At 39.8% G+C, this 27,852-nt stretch overlaps 1 protein-coding gene across 2 annotated transcripts in view; it reads right to left on the bottom strand.

The window, feature by feature from the left end:
• Positions 1–19,087, bottom strand: part of CAV1 (caveolin 1) — a 35,926-nt gene extending 16,839 nt beyond the window's left edge. The window contains exons 1-2 of one of the 2 annotated variants that reach the window (XM_004741919.3): positions 18,932–19,087; positions 17,346–17,510 (exon numbers count right to left, since the gene is read on the bottom strand). In XM_004741919.3, coding sequence (XP_004741976.1) covers positions 17,346–17,510; positions 18,932–18,961 — 195 coding nt within the window. In that variant the 5' untranslated portion in view covers positions 18,962–19,087. Of the gene's footprint in view, positions 1–17,345; positions 17,511–18,220; positions 18,447–18,931 lie in introns of those variants that run through there. The other variant, XM_004741921.3, reaches the window with a different exon arrangement.
• Positions 19,088–27,852: the final 8,765 nt, after the last annotated feature.

The raw sequence follows: 27,852 nt of genomic DNA, 5'->3' as shown, positions 1-27,852 counted from the left end.
CACTAAAGAAAACAAAAGCTCTTTCCATTCTAACAAAGACATAAGAAACGGAAATGTCTTCACCATTTTCAAACTACCCATTGGTTTGCATAGACATTTGTTTGAACCAGAGCTTTTTAAACAGTCTCAACTTCTTTTCAGTTTCTTTAATTCACTTCCTGATGGCAGAGGTTTTTTCCTACCATTCAGTCAAGTCAAACTAGGGTTACTAATAGCTTTCATCTTACCTCACTGCTGGAATATTTTTCCCTCCAGTGCTTGGAGTCTGTTTATTAAACAAATAGAAAATGGATGAAATAAATCTCTGCAGGCAAGTGAAGAAAAGGATCTAAACTAGAGTTCTTGGGGCGCCTGGGTGGCTCAGTGGTTTGGGCTGCTGCCTTCGGCTCGGGTCATGATCTCAGGGTCCTGGGATCGAGCCCCGCATCGGGCTCTCTGCTCCACAGGAAGCCTGCTTCTCTCTCTCTCTCTCTGCCTGCCTCTCTGCCTACTTGTGATCTCTGTCTGTCAAATAAATAAATAAAATCTTTAAAAAAAAAATAAAAAAAAATAAACTAGAGTTCTTGTCAGGTCTAAGCAAGGATAATCATAGCCCATATGTGGCTCCCAAGACACACTGAGCACTGTCGGCGTTTTGGACTGGATAATCCTTTGTTGTTGGGGTGAAGGTAGACGTGCTGTCCTGTGCACTGTAGAGTGATTATCAGTATCCCTGTCCTCTACCCATTAGATGCCAGAGTAGTACTCCCTAAGCTGTGACAACTGAAAATAACTGCAAACATTGCCAAATGTCCCCTAGCAGTGGGTGGGTGGGGAATTATTCCTGGTTGAAAACCTCTGCTCTAGAAAATCAGAATTGATGTGATGAGATAGGGCTCGAATTTTGGAAATATTTATAAGCTAGAATGCTTGTGTATTTATTGCAGGAACCTTTTGGTTTATAGTACTGTGGCCTTGTGAGTTCATCCATTTGTTCAATATTTATGAAGCACCTACCTTTTGAGGATGGAAAAAGTTAAACAAGGAAACAGAGCCAGAATAGGGTTGATGAGCTGGTTATGGGTCACCGAAAAGGGAGCAGTGCAAATGAAATGGAGATGACCTCTGGTTACTCGAGCTCCTCAGGAATCATTAAGAAGGAGAGGTGCTATCCTTCTGTGGTACACTACCTTAACTATTGAAGAAGAGGAACTAATTTTCTTGCCCTTTCCCAAATCAGTAATCATTGAGTGTACACTGGAATTTTGAATACTTTCTTTCAGGACAATGATCCAAGCCCGTCCCTGCTTCACAGCCTTTCCACCTGCTGTTGGTTTTACTTGGAAAATTCCTTCCATCAATTTTCACCTGACTAACTAAGTTATTGGTCATGTGTTAACCTAAATGTTCTTTCTTTGGAGACTTCTTTCTGGTCCCCATGCCTTTTCTCACCCGATGTTTTTATCATCCAGCATATCTGACATTTATTTAATGGTTTGTGTGTGTGTGTGTGTGTGAGAGAGAGAGAGAGAGAGAGGCAGGGTGGGGAGAGGTTATTTCTGTTACTAGACTATAAGCTCCCTGGAATATAATAAGTACTAAGTTAATATTTGCTCCATTACTTAATGAATTAGTGAATGCTGATATTTGCTACATTATGTTTCTCTCTTTCTTCTATTTACAAGAGCAATAATTTGATATAATCTCCTTTAGGAAAGAAGTTCTGAATGCCTTATCCTGTCCAAGGGTTAGTAATCGCATTAATTTATTCTAACCCAGTCACAGTAACTTTGATAAAAGAGTGATCAAAGGTGACTAATGACAGTGAAATAAAATCAATTTAGCTTTTGCTTCTCGCGAAATTTGGGTTCAAACCTACAGATGCAGACATAGCTTTGCTTAGGGAGATGATGAATTCTTGACAACACGTTTATCAACATGTTTATCTTCGGAATCATACAGCTTGGGTGCTAAGTGATGGGATTAAAATCACACAGGGCCCTAAATTTGAAATTTTTTATGGATCAAAAAGAAATAAACTATAGTTGGCTAATGCGAAAATCTGACTCAAAGTAATAGTGCTTCTGCTCTGTAGTTCTTAGTCATCTGATCTAATTCCTCAGAGATAGGCTGTTAAAAGATCTTCAGAAATGTAGCTACATGAACTCGGCAATTTGACAACTGTCAGCACTTGGACAGTCTGAGCATTTTTTATTTAGCTAGACCTTTTTAAGACCATTGCTCTAACTAAAGTTGTAAGTAATGATGCACTCTGTTATGTGAATGAAGAGGAATTTATTGGTTACAAAAAAGATTCCTGAATGTTTGTAACCTACTTTAGAAATGATTTTCTGGTCTATCTTGGAACACAAAAATCCGATTTTTGAGGCAAGGGCAATAAAAGGTACCACACAGTTCTGAGCACAGTTGAGAAGGGGAAATGAACTCCAGCTCTTGATCTCATTTCATATTTGCATGCTATCCGTTGATAGCTCAGTATTTCAGACTCAGCTAAATCCCACAGCCTGAATATTAAGAATGATATTGACCATTGGTAAAATCTAGGAGGAAGGTAGTAAACCTAGTATAGATGAGAGATCTTCCACCATTCTCTCTGAATGGACTTAGTGCATCTTTACAGGATTCTACTCTTTAATGAATAATGGTTAAACAGATCACAGAATTTTAGAAATGGAAGCAACTTAGGGACCATCTAGTCACTTCTTGATTGCTATAGGTGAAGAAGCTGCTGTCCATCGGTCCAAGTGACTTTTCTGAAGCCCAAGTACCACTTGAGCTGAATGTCCAAAAGAGGGCTAGAATTCAGATTTCTTTTGAGGTTCAGTTTCCCCATCTGCTTCGAAGAGTGATTGGCATCAGTAAAGCACTTCTTAGTGACTTGAGGTCTCTTCTCTGTGCCAGGCACTGGACAAATGAAGGAGACCTGCCTGTCCCTAGGTCCACTGCAGCTTCCTGTGGCCTCTGCACCATTAGGAGAAAAACTAGTGCATGTCATTATCTCCATTCTTAGTATGTCTGAGCCATGAACCCATGTAGAAAAAGGGGGGATAGGGATGACACTCTCCCTCTTGGGGATAATAGAAAGAACAAGCAAAAGAAAGGGGAAACAATAGGGCTGGATTACATAAATCACGTGAGTTTTATCCCACATACAGAGTCTGTCTTTTGCAGTTGCTATAGTAGAGTTCCAGAAAGTATTTTTTTATAATAGGAATTTGAGAGACAATATCATATTCCAATCAAATGCTAAGACTCCCCAAATGAGGACCTAAAGAAGTAATAATTTCCCCACTGTGGCCCTTATGGTCCTGAAAGTTTTATCACACTACATGTTTTTATTATTAAGAAATTCTAACTGAGTGTCTAAACTAGATTCAATTCAAGCTCTTACATTACAAAACAAAACAAAGCACAGTACATAGGCCTGGGTCCCATCATGATCAGTTCAATTAGAATTTTTAGGGATGGGATAGATACAACAGTATTTCAAAATGTTCCCCAGATAATCTACAGCTTGGGTAAAGAACTTCTGGTCAAAAGTCACAAAACAGACACCCTTTGCAGAATCCATTCTCTCTCATGAGTTTAAATCACAATAGGGGTTTATACAAGCTGAGAAATTGTATGAATATACAATGTGTAGGAGGGAGTGGATGGGCAGGCTTGCCATAAAGATAATGTTTCATACTGACCTTTTGGTACAGACAATGCATGCATTTTGCAGTGGTCTATTTTTAGATGTTTACCACTTGCATTCTCAACCACTGTTTAAAACAATGCCATACTGACCCCTCTTTGCCTCCAAATACACCAGGTATCCTGGAATAGAGGAAAGTGTTTGTATGTATGCTAGCGCTTAATTATGAGATTGATTGTATGTCAGTGTTATTATACACCTAATAGTAATTGTAGAGGTAGAGGTGTTTGAGAAGTTACATAGACAAGGAATTTAACACACAATCATTTTAAAACAACTGTGATACCCTCAGATTAACCACTCTTATTACTTGGAATTCTTTCTCCCAGGTAACCTAATATATATATATATATATATTTTTTTTTTTTTTTAAATGAAGGGTACAGCCCTTTCCCCTTTTCCCTTGTCCTGAATGGTGATTGTGTCCAAGCAGTATTTTTCTTGTAAGTCTCTTAATATCCTGGCACACCTAAAGACGACTGTCATTCCATGTTCCTTCAGCTCTTCTAACAGATTTTCCAGACAAAGCAGCCCTCCTCAGCCAAACTTGAGGGTGTCTCTTCATCCCTTATCTCTTTCCTTTTGTTCCTCCTTAGGATCTTTGTAGCATCACTACTTCCCTCAAAAGATCAAAAGAGGAACCCATTTTTAATAAGTCTGACAAACAGCAAGTGAGGCAGAGAATCTTATAGGTGACATTTCTTCTGATTACATTGTCCTTTTGTTTCCATCCTTTATACTTCCTTTATTTTTAAAAAGATTCTATTTATTTATTGAGAGAGAGAAAGAGAGAGAACTTGAGAGAGAGAGAGATCACAAGGAGCAGGGGACGGTAGAAGGAGGAGACTCCCTGCTGAGTGGGGAACCTGATGTGGGACTCAATCCCAGGACCCTTGGGTCATGACCTGAGCCAAAGGCAGACACTTACCAGACTGAGCCACCCACCCCCATTATATTTCCTTTAAACTATCATTAAATTATTGAGATGTTTAATGTTTATGAACAACTGGTAGCCTTAGTTTCTATCCCCTATTGCCCAAGGGGAATGGAGCATGGTAAATTCATTTAAGGGCACATTTACAATAGTGATTATCACCCTGGAGATCTTTGTCCTGTGGGGACTGTGGTATTATGAGCTGATCCATTATACTCACCAACCATCTTGGGTTTCCATATCACAAGCTCCCACAAAAATGATAATCTTTTCCTAGTATTTTCTTATTTTTCATAAATTTACCCACTTTTTCCTACTTAATATCTATGTTCATTATTTCTAGTCATTTTGCATTATCTCACTTTGTATATAGGTCTTAATCTTATTTTTGTGGGTGATTGGTATTTGTCAAAAGCACTTTGATGTTATTTTTATCACAGATGTTAACAGGTCATTGTGATTGGTGTCATTTTTAAGTTGTGAGTCCTCTTAACCTATTCATTCCAGTCATTGATAAAATACTGAATGTGCTAGGGCTGTGGTCCTGGCTGTATGTTAGATACCAGTCACACCTAAAATTCTCATCACACATCGTCACCCTTTTTTGATGGTTACTTCCTAGTCCTATTTATTCTGAACTGATAATGATCCTGATTTTCTATATTTAGCTTGTTGATAGGGAAACTATTTGGAGTCAAATTGAAAAGTCTTACTTTTTACATGTTACAGTAAATCCACCTTCTCTCACAAGAGGTGAGAGAAAGTAGCACATTTGGAAAAGGAGCTAGCATTTGTTTGACTTGGTACAGACATCAACAATGAAATGAATGATGTCCGATCCTTTCTAGAGACATCTGTGTGTTTTGTCTATTTTTTTTTTCCTTCTGAGAAGGGTTCTGAAATTCATAAAAGACCACTTCCGAGGTACAAAGAAATTTCTATGCTGTTGGAATGGTGGATATTAATGGTCACTCCTTCCCAGCTAGTAAAATCTCTGAGCTCTGTGTACTTAAGAAATCTAGAAATAAGAAAGCCAAAGAGAAGAAAAAAGAGGCTCTGGCTTCTTATAGCTGTTGTCTCCCTCAGGTATGGAAGGTTTGGATTTTTCTTCAGGGCTGTCTGCTGACCTAGTCATTTCTTTGATGTTTGCCATTGTCCGTTGGCATATGGTCTGACAGGGAGTCCTTCCACCCCTCTCTTTGCAAGGAATTTCTCATGTGGCCTGAGATCCACTTGTCAGTCTTCAAATTTCTGTCCCAGTGGGCAATGCCAACCACTTGCAATAGCATCTCTTGGCATTCTGGGAATTTGCTTGTCCTGCCTGACAGATACTTAGGAGTTTAGCCTTACCCTCCATGCCCCAGAAGGTCATCCAGGTGCCATGGCCTGTTTACTGAAGGCTCAGGAGAGATTCATCTGTGTCTTCCTCAAACAGATAAAAATAAAACTCTTAATAATAAATATATACACAGAACATATTTTTTCTTTACTTTGTTAAATAGAGTGAAAGTTTCTGGATTTCTTTATTCATTATTTGGATATGCTTTTTCTTAGAAGGTTTAAAATGTGGCTGCCATTGGAGAAAGGGGCCAAGAAAGACATTCAGAAATGTAATCCTATTGTCTTTTTACTCACAGGAGACATTCAGTTACTTAAAGAAGAATTTCAGATTTTTTTCAGCAGATTCAATTTGATATCCATTTGCTGATGACAGACTCAGTGTGGAGCCCTGAGATGGGTACAGGGAAGCCATAGTCCTGGGGCCACCAGGGTGCCATTGTCCTACCCTGAAGGCAGGCATGCAATAGGAAGGAAAGTTGGGGAGAGAGGGATGGAGATAGAGAAGCAGAATACTCAGAGGGCTTCGATATATGCCAAAATAGAATAAAAAGAAGATGTGGTGGAAGCAAAGTGAAGAGATGACCAGTTCCAAGAGGGTGGTCAGCAAAGGCTAATAGAAGCCCGGGTGTTTCAGGTGAGCCCTGGCAGATGGCTGTAGTGTGTCAGGTGGACACTCATGCAGTAGGACTCATGACATGCTCTGTGCTTGGTGTGGAGCAGGTGCTTCCTAAGTATTTGTTGAATGACCTTCCTCAGGGAGCATAATATCTGAGAATGAGAATCATTCTATAATTATAACTAGAGTAGTGGAGGGGTTTACTCAAAATAAATTGGTGAATTGGTGGTTATTAACTATTTTAGACAAACAGTTTCTCTCCCTACTAAAAACCATGATGCTCAGGGTCGGTTGAGGAAGAGATCTGTTGACGTAACCAAAATAATTGGGGGTGAAATCCAGAGAATGCAATTCCACTGCCTTGACAGATTTTGGTATACCCATTTCCAGCTATCTATTATTACTGCTAATCGTATAGACAAGGCCAACAAGTGAGCCATGATTGATGGAACATTTCAATTGTTCTTCTGAGAGATTAATGGTGCCTTGTAAAATGTCCTATGAAGTCTGTTCCTTACTTCTGGCATTTGTTTTTGAGAACAAATACATAATTACCAGGGAGGAAGTCTCAGAGAAACTACTTTCAGGATTAAAGAGGCATTTCTCCCACTAGCATACAATTCAGGTTTTTCTCAATTGTTTCTGTTTTCACAATGTATTACTGTAACAGCGTAAGTATCTGGAATTCAAACAGACAAATCGAGAACTTTAAATGAAGCTGTTAAATTCAGAGTGCCTGTCAGGACCTGCTTTATTCTCTCACACTTGCTCCTCCCCACATATCCAGGCAGGATCAGCCACACCCCAGGCTCTTCCCTTGGCAGTCAAGGTGCTTTAAAGACTCAGGTGATTCAGCACAAGCCGGCATTGCTGCGTGTCTGGTTCTGGGCATGTGCTGTACTTCTAATCATTGACACTACACCCCCACTTTGTACCCCTAATCTGGTCTTTAAGACTTGATCCTCCATCGCTTGTTGGGAACTCACCCAGCATCCAGATTTCTTGAGGTCTGAGGTTTTACGTTAGTCTTCACATTGGTCCTTCCCCCTCCTTCCCCAGCATACCTGCCAGGATCTAGAGACTGACCTTAGAGCTACAAGCCTGTATTCCCAATTCAGAGGACTTCTGGAATCCCCCTTGCCAAATGCTGCCCACCCACTCTAAGAACACAGCCATCTCTTTCTGCACTATGCAGATACTGCCATCTGCTTGGATTATGATCTATTGCTGGAGAGAGAGAGAGGCACTGGAGTGTCCTGGGTGACAACCTGATTCTAGTCTCTCACTGTTTAGGTTGAAACTCTGACTACTTCTTACCTTTGTAATTCTGAGTGAATGGCTAAGCCTGAGTTTCCTTATCTGCAAACTGAATGTGATGGTGATAATAATAGTCTTCCATTAGTCATTGGAGGAGGAATTGTGCCACGGAGCTAGCCTGTAGGAATGTTGGAGGAAGCCTCCCATCGCCTATTTCACTCTCGCCTGCACCTCCAGCACTTTTTGGTTGAAGTTAATCCTTTCTATTAGTGAAGGCCGTATCTCATGAGTTCACTTCCTGGCCTAATAATGCCTCTGTGCAATGCTGTGGCCTATAAAGGGACAAACGCCTTGGCTGGGCATGGGAGGCCCTGCTGATCTGGGAACTGCTTGCTCTGGCCACACTGTGTCATCAGACACGGAAGCATTGTGGGGACCCCCACAAAGAAATGGATGTGGGGATCCTGGAGTTGATGTGTGCAAAGCTCAGTCCAGCACAGAGTGGGTGGCAGGACAGAGAGAAGGGGCCTTGTGGTTCTCTTTATCTCTGTTTCTTTTTTCTCCCAGTCTTCTACATTCTCACAACTTGTGTCCAGATATCAGCATCTTTTCTAGTCACTCATTATAAATGAAAAAATGTAATTGTGTTTGATACCTGCAACAAACAGGAGATGATGCAGTGCAATCTTTATGCACAATTTATCTTTTTACATAAGATTCTATCAATGCCCGTTGGTACTGTAATGTCTTTAATGGGTTCAGGAATTGAAAATTGAATACAATTTTTAAAAACTTCACTTTTAAATTGCTATAAGATAGAATATTAAGCACATACACACAGCATCACAATTTATTTAAGCCTCCCCCAAATTAAAAATGCCTGGCTCTTAATTAACTAAACAGCTGATAATGACTAAAGGGGAAGCTTGGTTGTGCCTTTAGGAATATGTATTTCCCCTGCCATGAAATCATGACCAATGAGAGGACATCTTCTCAAGGTTCAATAAAGGAAACAAGATGTATTTTATATCTGAAACATCAACATAGTTCCCATGAAAGGCAGGAAATAGGTATTCCTTGCAGGTGTAAATCTGTTCTACCAATTAGTTCCCCTGGTAGTTGCAAAGTACATGGATCATGCAGATTTCCTTTAAGACAAAATTAAAAACACTTCCCCTGCCCTAAACAATGGTTCATGTGAAAGCATGCCATTTTATGTTTCCTGGACTAACTGAAAAAATAGTTAAAACTATTTTAAACATTTTAATCTTTGATGGAGGAGCTGACAAAAAATGTGATGGAAGGATGTCAGTTTCATTAACCCTCTGTTGCAGGGAAAGAAACTAAGGTTTGAGGGTGGAGTAGATTGGCATTAGAGCTCCTCCTATATATAGTGCGGCTCAATGGCTGTGATGATGGGCAGGAGTGGGGTCATGCAGGAGAGCAGAGAGGAAAGAAAGGCATGTCATGATTGGCATATGAAAATTTTGCCCATTTTGCTAAAAATTAGTGTGTGTTGGGGTTTTGAATGTATTCCAGGTTATAGGAATCGGCTATAGGCCATTACCAATCTATCTGTGACCTTATAATTTTTCTTCCAAGCTAGGACGCTTCTAAATATGGAAGGGGCACTATTAGTAGTTACTCAGGGTTGATCAGTACTAAATTGTCTGTATGCAACAACCGAAAGCATATGGCTACCCCACTCCTCAGTGACTCTACAATGCTAAGCTTATGGTTGTCCATAGCCTAAGTGGCCTCAAGAGATGGAGAACCACTGAGCAAAGTTGATCTGGGAGCCCTTCATGGTGTTTCAAAACTCTCTGGCAGGGTTTAAACTGGCCTGACCTTCAAATATTCTTCTGGCAGGGAGAACATCTAGAATTATGTAGTGTTACTGTTCTGGCAGGGAGAACATCTAGAATTATGTAGTGTTACTGTATAGTTCTCTGTTGTCTTAGGATAGACCCATCCAGAGTGTATGTCTTTAAACCACCTTTCTAAACCTGACTTCACAATGTAATTATATAGGGAACTTTGAAAAATACCCATCCTTAGACTCTAGCCCTAGATATTCTAAATTTAATAGATCTATAGTAAGTTCAAGCAACTGTGTTTTCAAAAATTCCTCTGGTGATTCTGATGCCTAGTTATATTTGAAAACACTCTTAGGTTTGTAAAGAGGCTATAGGGTTTTTAAAGAGCTAAAAATTTCAATTTTTTAATATGAATATTAGAAGTTGAGAGCCAATACAAGAAGAGAAAATATGAAAGAACATAAATATTTTCCATAATTTAATTATATTTTGTGTAGGACAAGAACAGAGGCAAATTGTTTTAAAAATATATATATTCCTTATTTTTCTTATGCCTTGTTTACTGGCTCAGAATTTAAGACATTATAGATGAATCATTTTTTGAACTAAGCCCTGAAGATTATAAAATTTTAACAGACAGTGGAATGTGGTAAAGGAATTCCAGAAAAGTTTACAAAGAAAACTATATAAACAGAGGCAAGGAAATAGCTATAAACTCTGTGTGAGTAGTGTTCATATCTAATTCCATATGGTAGCCACTGGCATAGTGCATAATAATTATTTATAGAAAGAAGGATGGCTTTTGGAGGGAATGCTATTATATGAGAATGACTCTCATTCTTTATAGTTAGAGAAATTGAAGCATAGAAACAAAATAGCTTGCCCCCAATACTTTTAGGGTTGGTGTTTATTAGCTTTTATTAGCCAAACAAGTTCAATCCTATTTATAAACCTAATTCTTAGGAACTACAGAGGGAAAGAAATCGATTGGCTCTGACATTCTTTACTCCTTCCTCAGTCCCACAGTAACGGGACTAGATGCTTTCTAGTTGAAAGAGATCATGAAAGCAATAGGCCATTATGTTGAAACCAAAACTGATCTGATTACTATGTACATGTTTTCCCTTGACTGTTAAAGAAGAAGAATTTTGTGTGTGTATTTAAGAATGATTACATTCAACTTTTAGAGAAGAAAGTTACAAAAATATTTTTTCTTATCTTGGCACAATACTCTTTCCACTCTATCAGGATATATGTCAGGCATTGGTCTAGGGGCTGAGGGTTTCTTTTTTTAGGAATTTCTTTTAAAAGAAATATAGTAGGCAAATCTTTTTTTCCATGGCCTTAGGGTACTATAAAGGAGATAATATACAAGGTCCACAGTATGGAAGAAGAAATGGTGTGTGTTTCTTGGCATAAACCGTCTTTATATGAAAACAGCAGCCTTGCCCTTTCCCCACACAAACCAAGTCAGAAGGATCACGAAAGGGCCCAGCATCCCACAGGTCAGTGCACACAGCCCCATTCTTGTAGGGACTAATTCTCTGTGGGCATTTCGTCATAGAGATCTTATGTTGAAAAGTAGGGCAAACTAAAAAGCAGTTTCATTCAAAATATGAAAATGTCTATTATTTTATGGACTTGAGTGGGCAGGACACATAAAGCAGGTGGTTCTTCAAATTACTGGACTTCCCAGATGCTGCTTACTATTGCAGCTGTTCTTACTTTAAGCCCTTTTAAAATGTAGCCAGCACTGCTATTAATTGGAAGAATAAGCCACATCTTGAGCTTTTCCATAATTCAAAGATATTTGGTCTATCTGGTCTTAAACTTTAATAAATAATTATGAAATTTTATTCGGCTAAAAACAAGTTATTTTTTGATAGTGGGAGATGGAGAAGAGAAAGAGACTTTCTTTTAATAATCATTTAAAATGTATATCATTGTTGGCTGAATTTGAAAGTGTTTTCAGCTGCTTAAGAATGAATAATATCCCCCATTTAGTATCGCTCAGTGATGTGAGAATAATTTCCTCAAAAAAATGACCATAACACTCCTTTACAAGCTGGAGATTCTGAATTGCGTGCATGATCTCTTATGTGGCAGAATATCAATCACCATTGTGTGGAGCTATCTCCTAAACAAATAAACAAACAAAACCAATACCAATTCTAACAGAAGATAATATTAACAGGGTGCTGAGTGCTCTGAGACAATCTGATCTTTTAAATCTTATGCTTTGATTATATATCAAATAAATATAGAATTTGAAATTACCATTTATTGAGGTTAATCAATAATCACTCTAGAATGCTTTCCAGCTGAAAAGGATTAGGGAGGCATGGGGACATTATTGTGAAATCAAAACCAATCTGATTACCATGTTATGACTTTTTTTGACTGCTAAAGAAAATTTGTGTCTGAGCATATTTAAGAATTATTACATTCAAGTTTTTGGATAGAAAGTTATAAATGTATATTTTTATTTTCCAACGAAAGCCTTCTCTCAGATGTTCTGATTTTTCTCAGGACTAATCTTAGAATCATCTTCAAGTCATTTATCGCCTCATAGCAACAGTCTATAAGAATCACGTAATCTTGTCTATTCTTCCCTTATTTTAAAATACCTGTTTTGGACAGTAACCATTTGAAAACGTGGATAAAATTTTAAACTTCTATAGTGTTTGTGCTTCTCTTAAGGAATTGGAAATTGGGCCGGTAACCATTATGTTCTCTTCCAGTTCTCAGAATCTGTCATCTTATGCCTATGTGATTTTATCCCCAGTGCCACTGCATACTGTCCTCATTTCATGTCTAGATGATGATGCAGTTACATCTTAACTGTTCTATGTTCAACCACACTGACTATCTTTCATTACATTCAATAGCTTAACCAGTCATCTTTGAGAAAGCCCACCGTCATCATGCCATACTCAAACGTTAAGTCTTCCTGAGATGATAAAGTCCAAATTTACCATGAGAACTGGGTGAAGTAAAGTACTCTGCCATTGGGCCATGATCAGTCTGTTCACTTTTATGATCTACCACTCTGCCACATGATTCTCTAGTCCCACTCAAAATGGACTACTAAACCTTCCATCATGCCCTCTATGAGACATTCCCATCTCCGTGTCTGACTTGTTTAGAACACCCTCCTATATTCTTCTCAGCTATTTGCATTCTTTTTGTCCTTCATGATCCAACTCAGATTGTACTCCTCAGGCCCTACTCTATTAAACTATCTGTAACCCATCTTCTTTCCTTTACCCTGTTGACCCCATCCACAGGGTCTCCCTGATACTTAAATATCAATACCATTCACTTTTAAAAAAACTTTATTGAAGAATAGTTGACAAATATAATTGTATGTATTCAAAGTATACAATGTGATGATCTGATATACATCTATACTGATTACCAAGATCAATGTAATTAATGTCATTCACTTTTTAAAAACCTTTGTATTATTCAATACTCAATGCTGCTTACTTTTGATTTATTTATAGTATATATCTGATCTATTTCCAAAATGATGATGAGAAGGTTTACAGTAGAGACCACATAAAACAGCATATCAGTTAAAAAAGAAAGTGAAAATACAAAACAAAAAGTGGGAGAGAGGAGTAACATGTATTAATGAAACTTAAAATCTAACTATATGTTTCCTGGTAGTCAAAGCAAAAAAGAACCCATTAGTTACCATTTGGCAGTGACTTACTATTGTGATATGGTATGTGTATTTTTAAAAACTTTTTATCTATATGCATCTTGTCTCTCTAACTCTAATCTTTGTGATTGCTAGGACTTATTTTAGGAATTATCCTTTGTAGTATGTGGCACAGTGTGTAGTCTAACATATGATGAGTTTAATAAATTAATTGGTGATAATTATAAGATTCATAAATTTGAAGCTGTTTTATTTATATAGAAATTCCAAATAGGGGCATAGTGAACATACAAATGAAAACGTGAACATAAAAAGAAGACATAGAAATCTCAGAGGAAGGATGAAGGTCTGAAGTTGTGATCACTTTAATCAGAGGAAATTTTAAAAAGCATTCATAGCCTACTGTTTTGGGATAAATGACCACACGGATGTAATATAGTACAGCAAACCTTTAATAAGATTAAGAAACCAATTTTATTGGAACTAAATTGTATAGACTAATTTCCTGATTCGTCTTTCCCTCCCTAAGGAGCTGTTTTATGAAACTGAAAGGTTACTGTGCAGATACACCATGCTTTTCCTCACACTGTACACCAGGGTTTCATTTCTTCTCCATCTAATCCTATTTTTCTAAACTTGGTATAAGAGCCTTTTTAAAATAAAGGGAACTAGTCTGGCACTGTCCAGAAGCGATTTCCATGATGATGGAAATCTATACCTGTGCTGTCCAATTTGGGAGCCAGTAACCTCATGTATTGAGAGTTCAGAATGTGGCTAGTATTGACTGAGGAACTGAATTTTAAATTATACTTGATGTTAATTACTTGAAATTTAAATGGAAAGAGCCACAAGTGGCTGGTGACTATAGAGTTGGCAGAGGCAGCTTTTACAGAGCTACTTGCCTTTAAACAGAACTTTCCATATCTGATTGGGTAACTTGACCACTGTTTCTTCATTATCACATGAAGTTTTAAGGTACCATGTATTAACAGTAAAACTTTGTGTGTTTTTGTTATTTTAAGAAGTCTATGTGGTCGGCATCAGGGAAATACAAATCAAAACCACAATGAGATACCACCTCACACGGGTCAGAATGGCTAAAATTAACAAGTCAGGAAATGACAGATGTTGGTGAGGATGCGCAGAAAGGGGAACCCTCCTACACTGTTGGTGGGAATGAAAGCTGGTGCAACCACTCTGGAAAATAGCATGGAGGTTCCTCAAAAAGTTGAAAATAGAGCTACCCTACGACCCAGCAGTTGAACTACTGGGTATTTACCCCAAAGATACAAATGTAGTGATCTGAAGGGGCACGTGCACCGGAATGTTTATAGCAGCAATGTCCACAATAGTCAAACTATGGAAAGAACCTAGTTGTCCATCAACAGATCAATGGATAAAGAAGATACGGTATATGTATATAATGGAATACTATGCAGCCATCAAAAGAAATGAAACCTTGCCATTTGTGACGACGTGGATGGAACTAGAAGGTATTATGCTTAGCGAAATGAGTCAATCGAAGAAAGACAACTATTATATGATCTCCCTGATATGAGGAAATGGAGATGCAACATGGGGGGTTTGGGGGGTAGAAAAGAATAAATGAAACAAGATGCGATAGGGAGGGAGACAAGCCATAAGAGAATCTTAATCTCACAAAACAAACTGAGGGGTGCCGGGGAGGGGGAAGGGGAGAGGGCCAGGGTGGTGGGGTTATGGACATTGGGGAGGGTATGTGCTATGGTGAGTGCTGTGAAGTGTGTAAACCTGGCAATTCACAGACCTATACCCCTGGGGCTAATAATACATTATATGTTTATTAAAAAAATAAAAAAATATATAAAAACAAAATGAAACAAAAAAAATCGAAAAAAAAAGTCTATGTGGTCAAAAGTAAAATTTAGAGAAATTTATGATTTACTGCCTTGTAACATGGAGAGGAAAATCATCCCTGTTTCTGCATTATGTTTGTTCGTGGACTTAAAGAAAAGCATTTCTAAAATAGGAGTCTCCATAGGGTATAGGCCACTTTTCCTGGGCTACTGGAAGATGATACCCTTTGGGCAGAATTTATACTTGTAGCCTGAGTGTCCCTCTGTGTGACATTCTCTAAAATCCTCTCTCAACTGGGCATCTGAGCAGGTGGGTCTACCAAATTCTTCTCCAGGTGGGCTTTTCTCTCTTATTTTGCTCATAGGAGCAAATGGGAGGGGTTTGTTTTCTTTAGGCCCGGAGGAGCTTGTTCTAACTCTTCCTTTTAATTGTTTTTTGTTTTTTTTTTAAATATGAGGATCCCCACACTTGCTTCTGTTAACTGTTATTTCCTTTAAGCCTGTTATGCCTTTTTTCCATCTGAGTTGAAGTCTCTTTTCCCAGTGGAGCCTTTCTTTCTCAGCTTAGTCATGCTATGTGTGGAGACCCACATCCACACTGCTGGCTTCTCTGACTCATCCTAGGAGGCTTGCTTGCTCCAGAAACCCCACTCACACTGCAGTGGAACAACAGGGAGGCTCCAATAAAGCCAGCCCTTTCTGAAATCTGGCTCTTTTCCTGGCATCTCTTCTTCTTGTCTATAGCTACATGAGAAGGGAAAAAAGCAAAAATGTCCTCCCCTCACTTTAAGGTAACACTTTTAGTAAGTTGTTTCTAGCAACCCTAATTTCCAGTTTATAAGCTACTTCTGTTATTGCTGAAGCTTTTAAATATTCCATAATCTGGCTAGTAGAAAAACCCACTAATGGTCCAATTTTCCTTTTTCCTCTACCAGCAAGCCAAGAGAGTCAATTCTGACAGTTACATTTTCCTTCCAGTTACAGGTTAAATTGTTTCCCTTTTTGAAATATATTATTCATAAATGTGAACAGTCTCTGAACGATAGCTCCTCCCATCCACAGATAGAAGACTAGGTAGCTGGAAATTGCTCATCTGCCCCATTGGCTGTTCTGGAGTTGTACGGAGCTGGGTCTTCACACTTCCATGCCAGGATTTTCCTTGGCCCTCCCTACCCCTCAAAGTAAACCCTCTGCCAAGAATGGCTCAGGCCCATGATTTCCCAACCCAGATGGGCTCAGACAATAAATTTCTCTAACTTGATTTGCTAAAAGGGTCAAAGTTGAATAATATAATGATAATAAAAAACTGATCACTGACTCAAATCTAAGTTTGGCCAGTAACTCATTCAATTGATTTATTTATTTTTTTTTTAAACCACTAAACACATTCTGAAAGTATTAAAAAGAACTCCAACCTGAGTGTCCCATTAACTCAGGGAAGCCTGACCCAGGCAGTTACTAAAGAAGAAACTTTATATACCTAACTAGAGATGTCTATGGGAGAAATCAAGAGGTGCACATTATTTTTGATTGTGTAAATTAGCTTGGTTGTGCACAAGTACCACTTTTTCCCAGTTAAAATTCTCTCTCTCTCTCTCTCTCTATATATATATATAATATATGTTATATGTACTCTTTGCCTTTACTCTGAAGCATTTTACTCACCTTATTATTTTTAAGAAAATAACTTTGGGTTATCTTGATTTGAGCTGGGAGACCTGCCCACTCTGTATTACTTTTCTCATCTCGGCACAAGACCTTACACAATGACCTTACTGCTTTAATTTTGTGTGCAATGGGGCACCACCCTTTGCTAGCTTTTAAGCCTGGGAATACACAGAGGGTGAACTGCAAGGCAACTGTCTGTCTCCCAAGGAGTACGGGTCAATCTGTTGCAGAGATCTGGAGGTTCATTTGCCAGGAGAAAAGTGCAGTTATATGAAACTCAAGTTAGCTAAATTCCACCTGAACTAACCAGCAGGAGGTCGGAGGGAATATGTGACATTTTTGACAACCGTGGAAGCTCCCACATTATCAAGCCTAGAAAACAGTATGTGTGGCAAAGGTACGGAAGGATACACAGACTGCTTGCCAGAGAGAGATGTCCCAACCCTGAAAGCATCCCTGGGGCAGGGGGCACGGAGGGGCGGCGGCCTTTACACGCTGGCCGCCTCACCTTACCTTGACCACATCGTCGTTGAGATGCTTGGGGTCGCGGTTAACCAGGTCGATTTCCTTGGTGTGCGCGTCGTACACTTGCTTCTCGTTTATCTCTTCTGCCATGGCCTTGTTGTTGGGTTTGTAGATGTTGCCCTGTTCCCGGATGGGAACAGTGTAGAGATGTCCCTGTGCAGGGCAGACGTCCAGGAAGGGGAGGGTGGCCGGGGAGATGGGAAGAAAATTTCAAAAACAAAAACAAAAACAAGCGATCAGAAGTCAGCCTGGTGGCGGGGCAACCTCGAGTTTCAAAATCGAACTAACGGCCTCGGCAGTGGTGGCTCCGCGCACAGTAAACTCCTTGGCGCCGCAAGCTTTTTAAGAGGATCGAGGAGAGGACACCACACCCCTCGGTACCAGGCAGGGAGCTCCGGTCTCCCCAGCCCGCCGCCAGGGGTCAGGGCAAACCCCGCAGCGTCCGCCTAGGCCCCCGCCCCGTGCACACCCGGCCCCCTGTACCCTGCGGAGACCCCAGCAGGAGAGGGGACCCGATCTCTGACTTCCGTCCAACCACTCTTGCTGCTACGCCATCCTCGCCCCGAACGATTCACCTGCTTTATTTTTCCTGTCCCCCTAGCCCCAATTCCTCCTCTCAATAAGCTCTTCAAGCTTATCTTTCAGATTCAGGTTGAGCCCCCGACCCACGGAGTGTCCCCATTTTTATTGCTTTCTGGTCACATCTCCCTCGCACTTGTTCGCGTCCCCGACCCTCTCTCAGCCTTCTTTGTCCCTACATTGCTCTCCCCACCCCCGTAGTGGTCACAGTGTCGAAAGCTCCCATCTCTGGAGTAAACCAGGTGTCAGCCCCCCCTAAACTCCTTAGAACAACGATCTCTCACCTGCACAGCGCCCTCGACCCACCCTCAGGTCACTCTTAGGCTGCTGGCCGGTGGCTGAGCCGCGGCCGCGCTTGAGAAAACGAGGTCTCCACACCCGGGCGGAGCCCGAGCACAGGAGGGTGGTTGGAAAGGGTGGTGGTAGTTGGGGGGAGGAGAGGTCCATCCCTCTCCAAACACCCCCACCAGGCGCCAAGATGCAGGAAGAGTTCTTGAGATGGCCCAAGAGCTTTGGAAAGTGCAAACAGGACGCTCTCCGCCCAAGCCAACCCGTCCAGGAGCCTGGCAGGGAGCCGCGGGGACTGTCCCCAGGATTGCGGGTGAATGACTTCCCACCCTGCGTTCCATCTCGCTGCCTCTCAGCAAGCAGGGGCTGGACCGTGGGAGTCCCGAAATAAAGCAGCAAGCAGCACCCCAGATCCACCTAGAAATGCGTCCTCAGTGCTAATTTCAGGACCCGACCCTCCTTTCCGCCTCCCTCTAGTCTATGGGGCACCCGGCCCCTTTTCTAAATAGGAAAATAGAAAACATTCCTGCCTCCTCTTCACCTCTCTGCCCAGGCCCATTCCGCAGAGGTGCCAGCGCGAGAGAAGTGTTCCGAAGTCGAGAGAGGGCTGGGGCAGGGAAAGCAGTCGGAATATTTGGAGTGGGAGATAGCAGAAGGAGGCACTCCTTGCGCTTGGCAGGGTTCGGCGCGTACCCACACAAGCCTACCTCGGAGTCTACGTATTTGCCCCCAGACATGCTGGCCGGTGGCTGGATGAAGGCTCTGAGATTTCCCTGGGCTGTTATTTAAGGGAACTGAGGAAGGAAGATCTTGTATTGTAAGGGGGAGAAAAAGGCGCTGGCGGGGGGCGGTGGCTGGGAGGGAGCCTCCTGGCCGTCCTCCAAGGGTTTGTTCTGCAGCGGTTGGCCGGGACTTGCGCGGTGCCGGGTCTAGGCACATCCCCAAGGTTCTGGCAGCAGAGGGCGGGGAGCGCCCGCAGGGAGCAAAGAGCAATGAGAAAGCGTTTCACCAGCGCTGAGTTGCTTGGGCAAATATTTTAAACCTGGGGCAAGATTTTCCCAGTTATGAACCACTCAGAGGCGTCCTGCGGAGAGCGAATGTTTTCGAAGTGTTATCATTCTCACAGGGGTGGGGAGTGAAGGAACCCGCGCGCAAGCAGAGATGCCCGTGTGGGCACCGGAGCTTCAGAAAGAATTCAGCTTTGTTCTGAGCCGTTTCTCATCGCCCACGTTCCAGCGCTGCCCAGGACACAGCTATCTTCCAGTTTTACAGAGGAAGGGAGGAAAAATGACCCAAAGCCTTTAGGTGCATTTCACATGTAAACACAGGGAAGGAATTTGTGTGAGTTCCTGTGTATGGTGTGCTTTTGGTGACACTCCTTTACCTCCAGTTGATGGGGATGGAAACTGGAAGAAGCAGACATGTAGAATTTAACATTTCCCAACCAATTCTGAAATTCTCTACAACGCTTTGAAATAAATGAAAATGTTAAATTTTACTGATCTTTTTTGGAAAAAGGAAATTCATGCCAACACGTTCTGTCATATTTACAAATATGTAAACTATTTACAGTTGTAGAAATATTTAATTAGAACTTCAAGTTTGTCATAGAGTTTTTTTCTAATGTACTCGCCTGTGAGTTAGAGGAGACCCGGTTTTTCTAATTGATTAGAAGTTTAAGAAATTGTTTGCAGTTAAAATAGTTTATCTATTCCTCAATTTGGGGATGCTGAATTTGGGAATTATTATTATAAAGCAACACAAGATAATTAAACAATAAGCAGTAATTTTCCATTTGCGATATAATAAGTCAAGAAATTCACTGTCTGGAAAGGACATTTTACCAGGTTCCACATACAATCAAAAGTAAAATTATGACTTGAAATTAAAAACAAACAAACAAACCCGAGAATATACATGAAGGGGCATAGATTACATTAAAAAATACTGGCAGTCTGACATGGAGGTGGGGACACAAAAGGGGGAGGAGAGGTGGAATAGAGGATGGAAACTTGGAGTTGATTATCTAGTTGGGGAGAAGATACAAAAATATAAAAGAACTATAAAGGACAAGCTATTGTTTATAGTAAAAAAGCAATACAATTTTTAAAAAAGATCAGCTTTAATTATATGGCAGGGAAAATGTCACAGGTGTTGGCATTAATTATGGTGGCTAGTCATTATTAGAATACTAAAGATTGGGGCGCCTGGGTGGCTCAGTGGGTTAATCCTCTGCCTTCGGCTCAGATCATGATCTCAGGGTCCTGGGATCGAGCCCCCACATCGGGCTCTCTGCTCAGCAGGGAACCTGCTTCCCCCTCTCTCTCTGCCTACTTCTGATTTCTGTCTGTCAAATAAATAAATAAAATCTTTAAAAAAAAATACTAAAGATCTTCTAAAAATTGGGTTTTTAATTTTTTATTTCTGCCAAAATCCATTTCTAAATATTTTGAACAAATTGTGGCTTAACTAACATGATATACTACAGAAGAGTGGTGTCAGAGTCAGTGTGTTGTGTGGTGCCCAGTCTACCTCTAAGTGATTGCTGAAGGGTTGCTTTTCATCTAATTCTTCCTTCATAAGTTGGTTGCAAAGCAGTTGTGGTTATGGTCTCTGGAAAAATGTGGAAGCTGTTTCCCATCAATTGTTATTCAGTTTTCAGCTGTGATGAGTAATCTTGACTGTGAAAAAAGTCAACAGGAACAGGGAGAGTGTGTGTCCTGCATTCCAGCAAGGAATGGACTTTCTGGGGAAGCCTGTGAGTGAATGCTTAACTAGCACTCAACCTAGGGAAGTCCATGGCAAAGCCAAATCAACACAGCACAGGGAATCATAATGATCACTGAACCGTTGTCAATGCCAAAATGAATTCCTAATGAGAGGAAAAACCACAAAGTTTTCATTAACCTGCCTCAACAAGAAGCTAGAACCAAAAAGAAACAGATTGTATTCTGGTTATAACAGCTGAATTAAACTATTGGCTCCAACTTCATGAGAAATAAAAATGAAGAACATTGTTAGCATGGGTATAAGATTTGAAACGAACAGATGATATAAAAAGCAATATATCTTTTCCTTTGATACTCCCACAGATAACTTTAGGCTTGGAGGCAAGTTAATAAATTTCTCTAAATCATTTACTAAAAAATGAGTAAATGGCAACTTATTTGCGTTCTTTTTTTTTTTTTTTAAAGAAGCAGCCTTAAAGGTCACCTCATGCATTATATGTTAACAAAAATATAGAGCTAAAAGGGATACCATTCATCCAAATCAGTCGCATTAGAGATGTGGAAATTGATGTCTAAATATATAAAAATGATTTGTTCTTAAGGAATTTTGCAGGTAACGAAACATTTTAAAGTTGATAAATAACTAGAGCACCTATTAACAATTTCTGGGACATAAGATTCTTAAATAGTCTGGCGAGGATCTACGCGTGGTAAAATTGTGAAGTTAGTTGCCCTTTGTATTCTCTTATCTTACCAACTGCCACCCCCCCACCCCAACCTCTCCAGTCCCCACCAGCCTAGAATCCTCTTATGCTACACTGGCTTCATCTAATTTCCACTCTAGGATTAGGAGTCCAAGGTTTGACTGCTTACAGTGAGTGATATCAGTGGTTTTAAGAAGCAAGCAGCTTTCCAACATTTGTCAATATTCAGAAGCCCAAGATTTCCCAAATATGATTTTGTCAGTGAGTTCAGAAAAGTGATTACAGTTTGGATTATAATAGTGGCCATCACTAGGTGTGATATAAAAAGAATAATAACCAGCAAGGCAGAGCTACCCAGCAGTCATTCCCAACTTGGATCACAGCTCTGGAGCTATATCTTGGAGTCCTGCTGGCTAGTTGTTGGCTCACTAGGATTAGGGGCGTTTAGGGGAAGGTCAGAAGGGGAAGGGGGAACATTTCAGAGGGTGACTATTTACATGCATAAATATCAATATTTTTACAAGCTGTATGTTCAGCTGAATATTTATCCTGTTTTTCAGCATCACCACCTTACATACCTTCTACTGAATTCCATTCAGGCCTTCCCACACCTGCCTTACCTTGTTCTATAACTTCCATTTTATATATGGAAAGAAACAGCTTTCTAGATGAAGATCTGCCTCATCATCTGATCCTGTTCTATCCCTCTTGTGGCTTGAAGGCCCCCATTAGACTCTTCCTTGTTGTGGGCCTTTCCATCTTGAGTATTTTAAATGTCTTTTTTTCTGTTTATTTATTTTTCTTTTTTTTAGATTTTATTTATTTGACAGAGAGAGAGAGAGAGAGGGAACACAAGCAGGGGGAGTGGGAGAGGGAGAAGCAGGCTCCCCTCTGAGCAGGGAGCCAATGTGGGGCTTGATTTCAGGACCCTGGGATCATGACCTGAGCTAAAGGCAGATGCTTAACAACTGAGCCACCCAGGCGCCCCATCTATTTATTTTCTTAAAATAATAAACAAACACCTATTTCTACATTCAAAAATCTTCCTGATCACAATGGATGAGAAAATATTCTTTTCATATTGTTTCTTTAAATTAACCCCACTCTGCTTATTTGTAAAATGGAAAACATTGACATCTACCTAATAGTGATGCCATGAACATTTAATGAGGTGATGCATTTAAAGCACAAAGGATACTGCCTAAATCATAACAGATGTCAGGGTTAGGGACAAATTTCAGCCTACAGATCCAGAATTGAAATAAAAGTATTTATTTATTGTAAAGTAGTTTAATCCCCCAAGTTGTAGTAAATAGCGTAATGAACTCCCACCATCAAGCCTGACCAAATAATACCGTTTTGTCTTATTTGTTTTAGATTTTTTTTTTAAGATTTTTATTTATTTGACACAGAGAGAGATCACAAGTAGGCAGAGAGGCAGGCATAGTGGGGCAGAGGGAAGCAGGCTCCCCGCTGAGCAGTGAGCCCAATGCAGGGCTTGATCCCAAGACCCTGAGATCATGACTTGAGCTGAAGGCAGAGGCTAAACCCTCTGAGCCACCTAGGTGCCCCTGTTATAGATTTTTTAAAAATGGAAAACATGTGTATTACTAAAGTCCCTTGTGAGGTGTAACTTCCTCTCTTTTGGTAACTGAGCTTAATTTCTTTCACAAACTTCACCCTTTCAGGTGACAGAAACTTCAGGTCAGTCCATTTCTAGTTTCTGCCATGTCATCGGGATTGCACCTAAATTCCAGGGGCTTATGAATTGCCAAGGAATCTCGAGGTGGGTCTGTGGAGGAATCTCTTCCTTGACTGTCCGTCTTGGATCTGCTGATAGGTACATCATCATCCTCAGTTATTGGTCCATTCAGAGCACTGCTACTCTGTCCCTTCGTGTTCCTTCAATATACCCTTCAAGGCTCGAGGCACTTTTTTGCTACTTCTGTTTTTTTCTTGGGCTCTAGTTGTATCTACTGAATCTGGGTGGGCAGGCCTTACGTAGCAGCACAGATCCACCCACGGTAAAGCTGCTTTGGAGAAGAGAAGAAATGCCCTGCTGTGGTACAGAGAAACTCTAGGGGGTTGCCATCTCCATGAGCCCTACTCAGAAACAGGAGGCACAAATATCTCAGCTATTAGATTCTCTTAATTTATCTGGGCCTCAGCTAAAGACACATATAGGTCAAAAATCATTTTGCTTATTTCCCCAATTTCTTTTCCCTTGTGTAGGAAGCCATGCTTATATATCACCCAAGAATTTTTCTGTGCCTTGAATTCCCCCAGGACATTCACCAAGGCTTTTGGAATCAAGAAAAGTCTTATCTCTGCTTTTCTGCTGTAATGATCCTTCCCTAGGCATGGGGGTGGGTAGGGAGGGGAGGGCTCCAGGGGCATCTAGAGAAGAACAGAAGTTAACATTTCAGAAGTGTCATCATTCAGTTTTCTTTTTCCCCTTCAACCAAATCCTGCCAAGTTTTGCCAGTAACATCTTTCTTAAGTTCTATCTGGTATTTCTGAATGATAAAAAACCCTTAAATTCAAATTTTAAATATAGGAGAACTTCTGTCAGTATTTGTATTTCATTGATAGCCTTACATTAAGGCTTCCATCCTTCTAAATAACTCAAAATATTGATAGTGGAATAATATATCTGGCCTTTAGCTATCATATCAGTTTACTTTACAATTTTTTTTATTAAATATTTTGTTACTAAGACCAAAGCAATCTGACTGGTTATTTAATATGATTGAAATAAGATTAATTATTGAGAAAAAATTTTGGATACAAATCATGTGTAGAAAAGTGCAGTTCTTTTCAGTGTCCTAACTAAACTTGGTAAAAGTACAGTTGTATGTTCTTAAATCAGTACAGATGAAGCTTTATGGCTATGTCTGAGTGATATCACAATAGCTAGTTAAAAGTGAAAGATGGTGTGAACCAACACTTCTTTTTCTTCATCTATCCATTGCATATATATTTTTTAAAGATTTTATTCATCTATTTGACAGACAGAGATCACAAGTACCCAGAGAGGCAGGCGGGGCGGGGCAGGGGTTGGGGTAGGGGAAGCAGGCTCCCTGCTGAGCAGAGAGCCAGGGATTTGATGTGGGACTCCATCCCAAGACCCTGAGATCATGACCTGAGCCAAAGGCAAAGGTCCACTTAATCCACTGAGCCACCCAGCTTCCCCTATCCATTGCACATTTTAAACTGAATTTTAGGGTGTATCAATAAGTTATTGTTATAATATTTTGGCATAAATAAACTACTACAAAACTCCATAGCTCATTTGTTCACACAGTTCTATGGACTGGGTGGGCTGGGGCTTGGCTGATGTAGGCTAGGATGGCTGGGGCAGCTCTGCTTTACACTGCAAGTCTGTGCTGGCTCTGTTCCATGTCTCTGTCCTCCTTGGACCAGCAAGCTATTGGGGAAGATTCTTTTCATGATACAAGAAATAGCAGCTACAAAAAAGGAAGAGAAAAAATATGTCATAGGCTCTCGGCAGCCTGGACCTGGAAATGACACACTTAACTTCTGCCCCATTCTGTGGGCCAAGGCAAGTCACATGACCTAGGCCAAGGTCAAGAGTTGCGGAGTGAATTTCATCAATGGTGAGACCAGGGCAGAGTGTGAATACAGGAAGATGTGAAGTTCCCAAATATGCATTAAATGCATTAGTTGTTAGGGACTGGTTCTTGGTTTCAGTTTTCTGTGTCTTAACCTAGTTTGTTAGATATAACCTTTTGCTATCTTTTTTTTAATTCTCGTAAAGCTTTATATAGTATATTTAAAATCTTCCCATTAAATAGTTGGTAACAAAAAAATCTCTTAATCTTAAATGCCAACTTCTGTATGAAGATTCTCACATATGATGCTTGACAGAGGACTTCAGCAAGAGGGGTCTAGACAGGTGATAAGATGGATGCACTTTCTTGGGATGCCTGGGTGGCTCAGTCAGTTAAGTGGTTAAGTGGTTAAGCATTTGCCTTCTGCTCAGGTCATGATCTCTGGGTCCTGGGATTGAGTCCTCCTTGGGGAAATTCTTGCTCAGATAGGAACCTGCTTCTCCCTGTGCCTGCTTCTTCCTCTGCCTGCAATTCCTCCTCTTATTCTCTCTCTCTGACAAAAAAAGAAATAAAATCCTTAAAAAAATGCATATAAAAAAAGATGCACTCTCTTGCTTTAAGCAGAATGTGATTTTCCAGACAGTTGACAATTTATCTTACTTTCAAAACATTAGGCCATTATCTTATCATTGTCATCTCCATTATTATTATTCTGGATTATTGTTCTGGATTACTATTATTGTTGTTGTGATGAAAGTTGTGGCTTTCTTTGAAAATGTAGCAAAATATTGTCTCTAAAAGTAGGCGCTCAAAACTCATGGCTTTACATTTTTTTTTACCTATAAAATTTTTCTTTGAGATACTGTATTTTACATATTATATTAAAAGCAAAACTATAAAAACAGTCTGGTTTGTCATCTTATATAAACTTAAATATTGAGCAAATGCTCAACGAGAAGCAAACACAAATCACATTGAGTTCTTTTTAATTTGTGCTTAGATCCTTGCAAAATTCCAGGTTCAATTTATCATCTCATTATGATGACATAAGAAATCAAACTAACTACTATGAAATTGGGTTATCTACCTACCTTGATTATTTTAATAACTAGATTATAATAGCCCTAACAAAATAACCGGTCCATCTTTATTTATTTATTTGTAGATTTGATTTCTTTCTTTCTCTCTCTTTTCCTTCCTTTCTTCCCTCCCTTCCTTCCTTTCCTGCCCAGAAAGAGAGAGAGTCCCAAGACAGAGACAGAATCCCAAGCAAACTCCTAGCTGAGAGGGGTGCACAGTGGTGAGCTGGATCTCATGATCTCATACCCTGCGATCATGACCTGAGATGAAATCAAGAGTCAGATGCTTTAACCCATCCAGGAGCCCCTGGTCTAGCATTCTTTAATAGAGAAAATCTGAGTCTGAGTCTAAACTTAGAGTCACATAATAATATAACCTAGGGATAGTGCATTCAGAAAGCATGAAATGAGAGGTAAATAAATGTTTGGCTCATTTTATCATCTAGATAAGTTTATATCAATAATAGAAGTTATAATTACAGTCTTATCTAATCCAAGTTTGAAAATATTTAATATAAGTCTTGGGCATAGCAATTTTCAGAACCAGATTACTACATCACATCTATCTAATTGAGAGAAGTAGAATAGACATGTGGACAATGACTGCATTTCCTCCTACCCAAGCAAAACAAAATTATGACTACATTTAGAACTATGAAAACTCCATAAGTCTTATTCAAACTATGACTAACTCTTAGAAAACCTAAAAGGGCAACAAATGTCATATGTATGATATAATGTAATGTAACATATCTGCAATATTTACCATTTTATAATATACTAGTAGAATGATTTTTTTTTTAACTAGAAGAGTGTTTTAACAGGATATTAGGAAAAAAAAAAAACCCACAGCATATTAGAACATCTCATCTTTCACCTTAACAAATAATTAATTTTCAAATTCCATTTTAACTATAATGAAATGATAAAGAATAAAATAACATCCCCTGAATATCAGCAAAAATTACGAGGAGATACAGACTTCCACCTTTTTCTTAACTTAATGTAAATATTTGGGAGGAGTCCTCTACAAAAGCTCTTTGTTTTGTAACAGACCCACCTGGCTTTAAGTCAGAGCTCCATTATATAACAAAGGAAACTCTCTTTTCCTTTTGGCCCTTTCCCTAGTAAATAAACTATTTCCCAGGAGTTGCTTTTACCTAGAGAAATTTATCTCTTTAGCCACTCCCTTTAAGGCCATGATGCTTAGTCTTCACTCTTCAAAAATATATGTAAGTTCATACTGATAATTTATTAAGTGATTTTATCTTTATAGAGAGCTCTGCTTTCTTATAATCATTTGATGAGTTTGTTTTTTCACTAATTTCAGAGAAAATCTGTGATTGCCACATTAGCTTTTGTAGATACTAGAGGATGGGCTTAATTCTGCACTCCTGGTTTTACCTTCAATCAATTCAGCTTACATCAGAGGAGATGTGAATGTGTTTTAAAAGCATGTATCACGAATTATGGTTATGAGACAGATGGTAGAATCCTTTCATAGGACCAAACAAATATATCTGTCAGTTTCATCTTTTCTCTGT

Source organism: Mustela putorius, unplaced genomic scaffold, assembly GCF_011764305.1.
Source record: "Mustela putorius furo isolate JIRA1106 unplaced genomic scaffold, ASM1176430v1.1 tig00003845_pilon_pilon_pilon, whole genome shotgun sequence".
Taxonomy (NCBI): Eukaryota; Metazoa; Chordata; class Mammalia; order Carnivora; family Mustelidae; genus Mustela; species Mustela putorius.
Note: the sequence above shows the minus strand (reverse complement) of the source record. Positions and strands in the feature narration are given on the sequence as shown.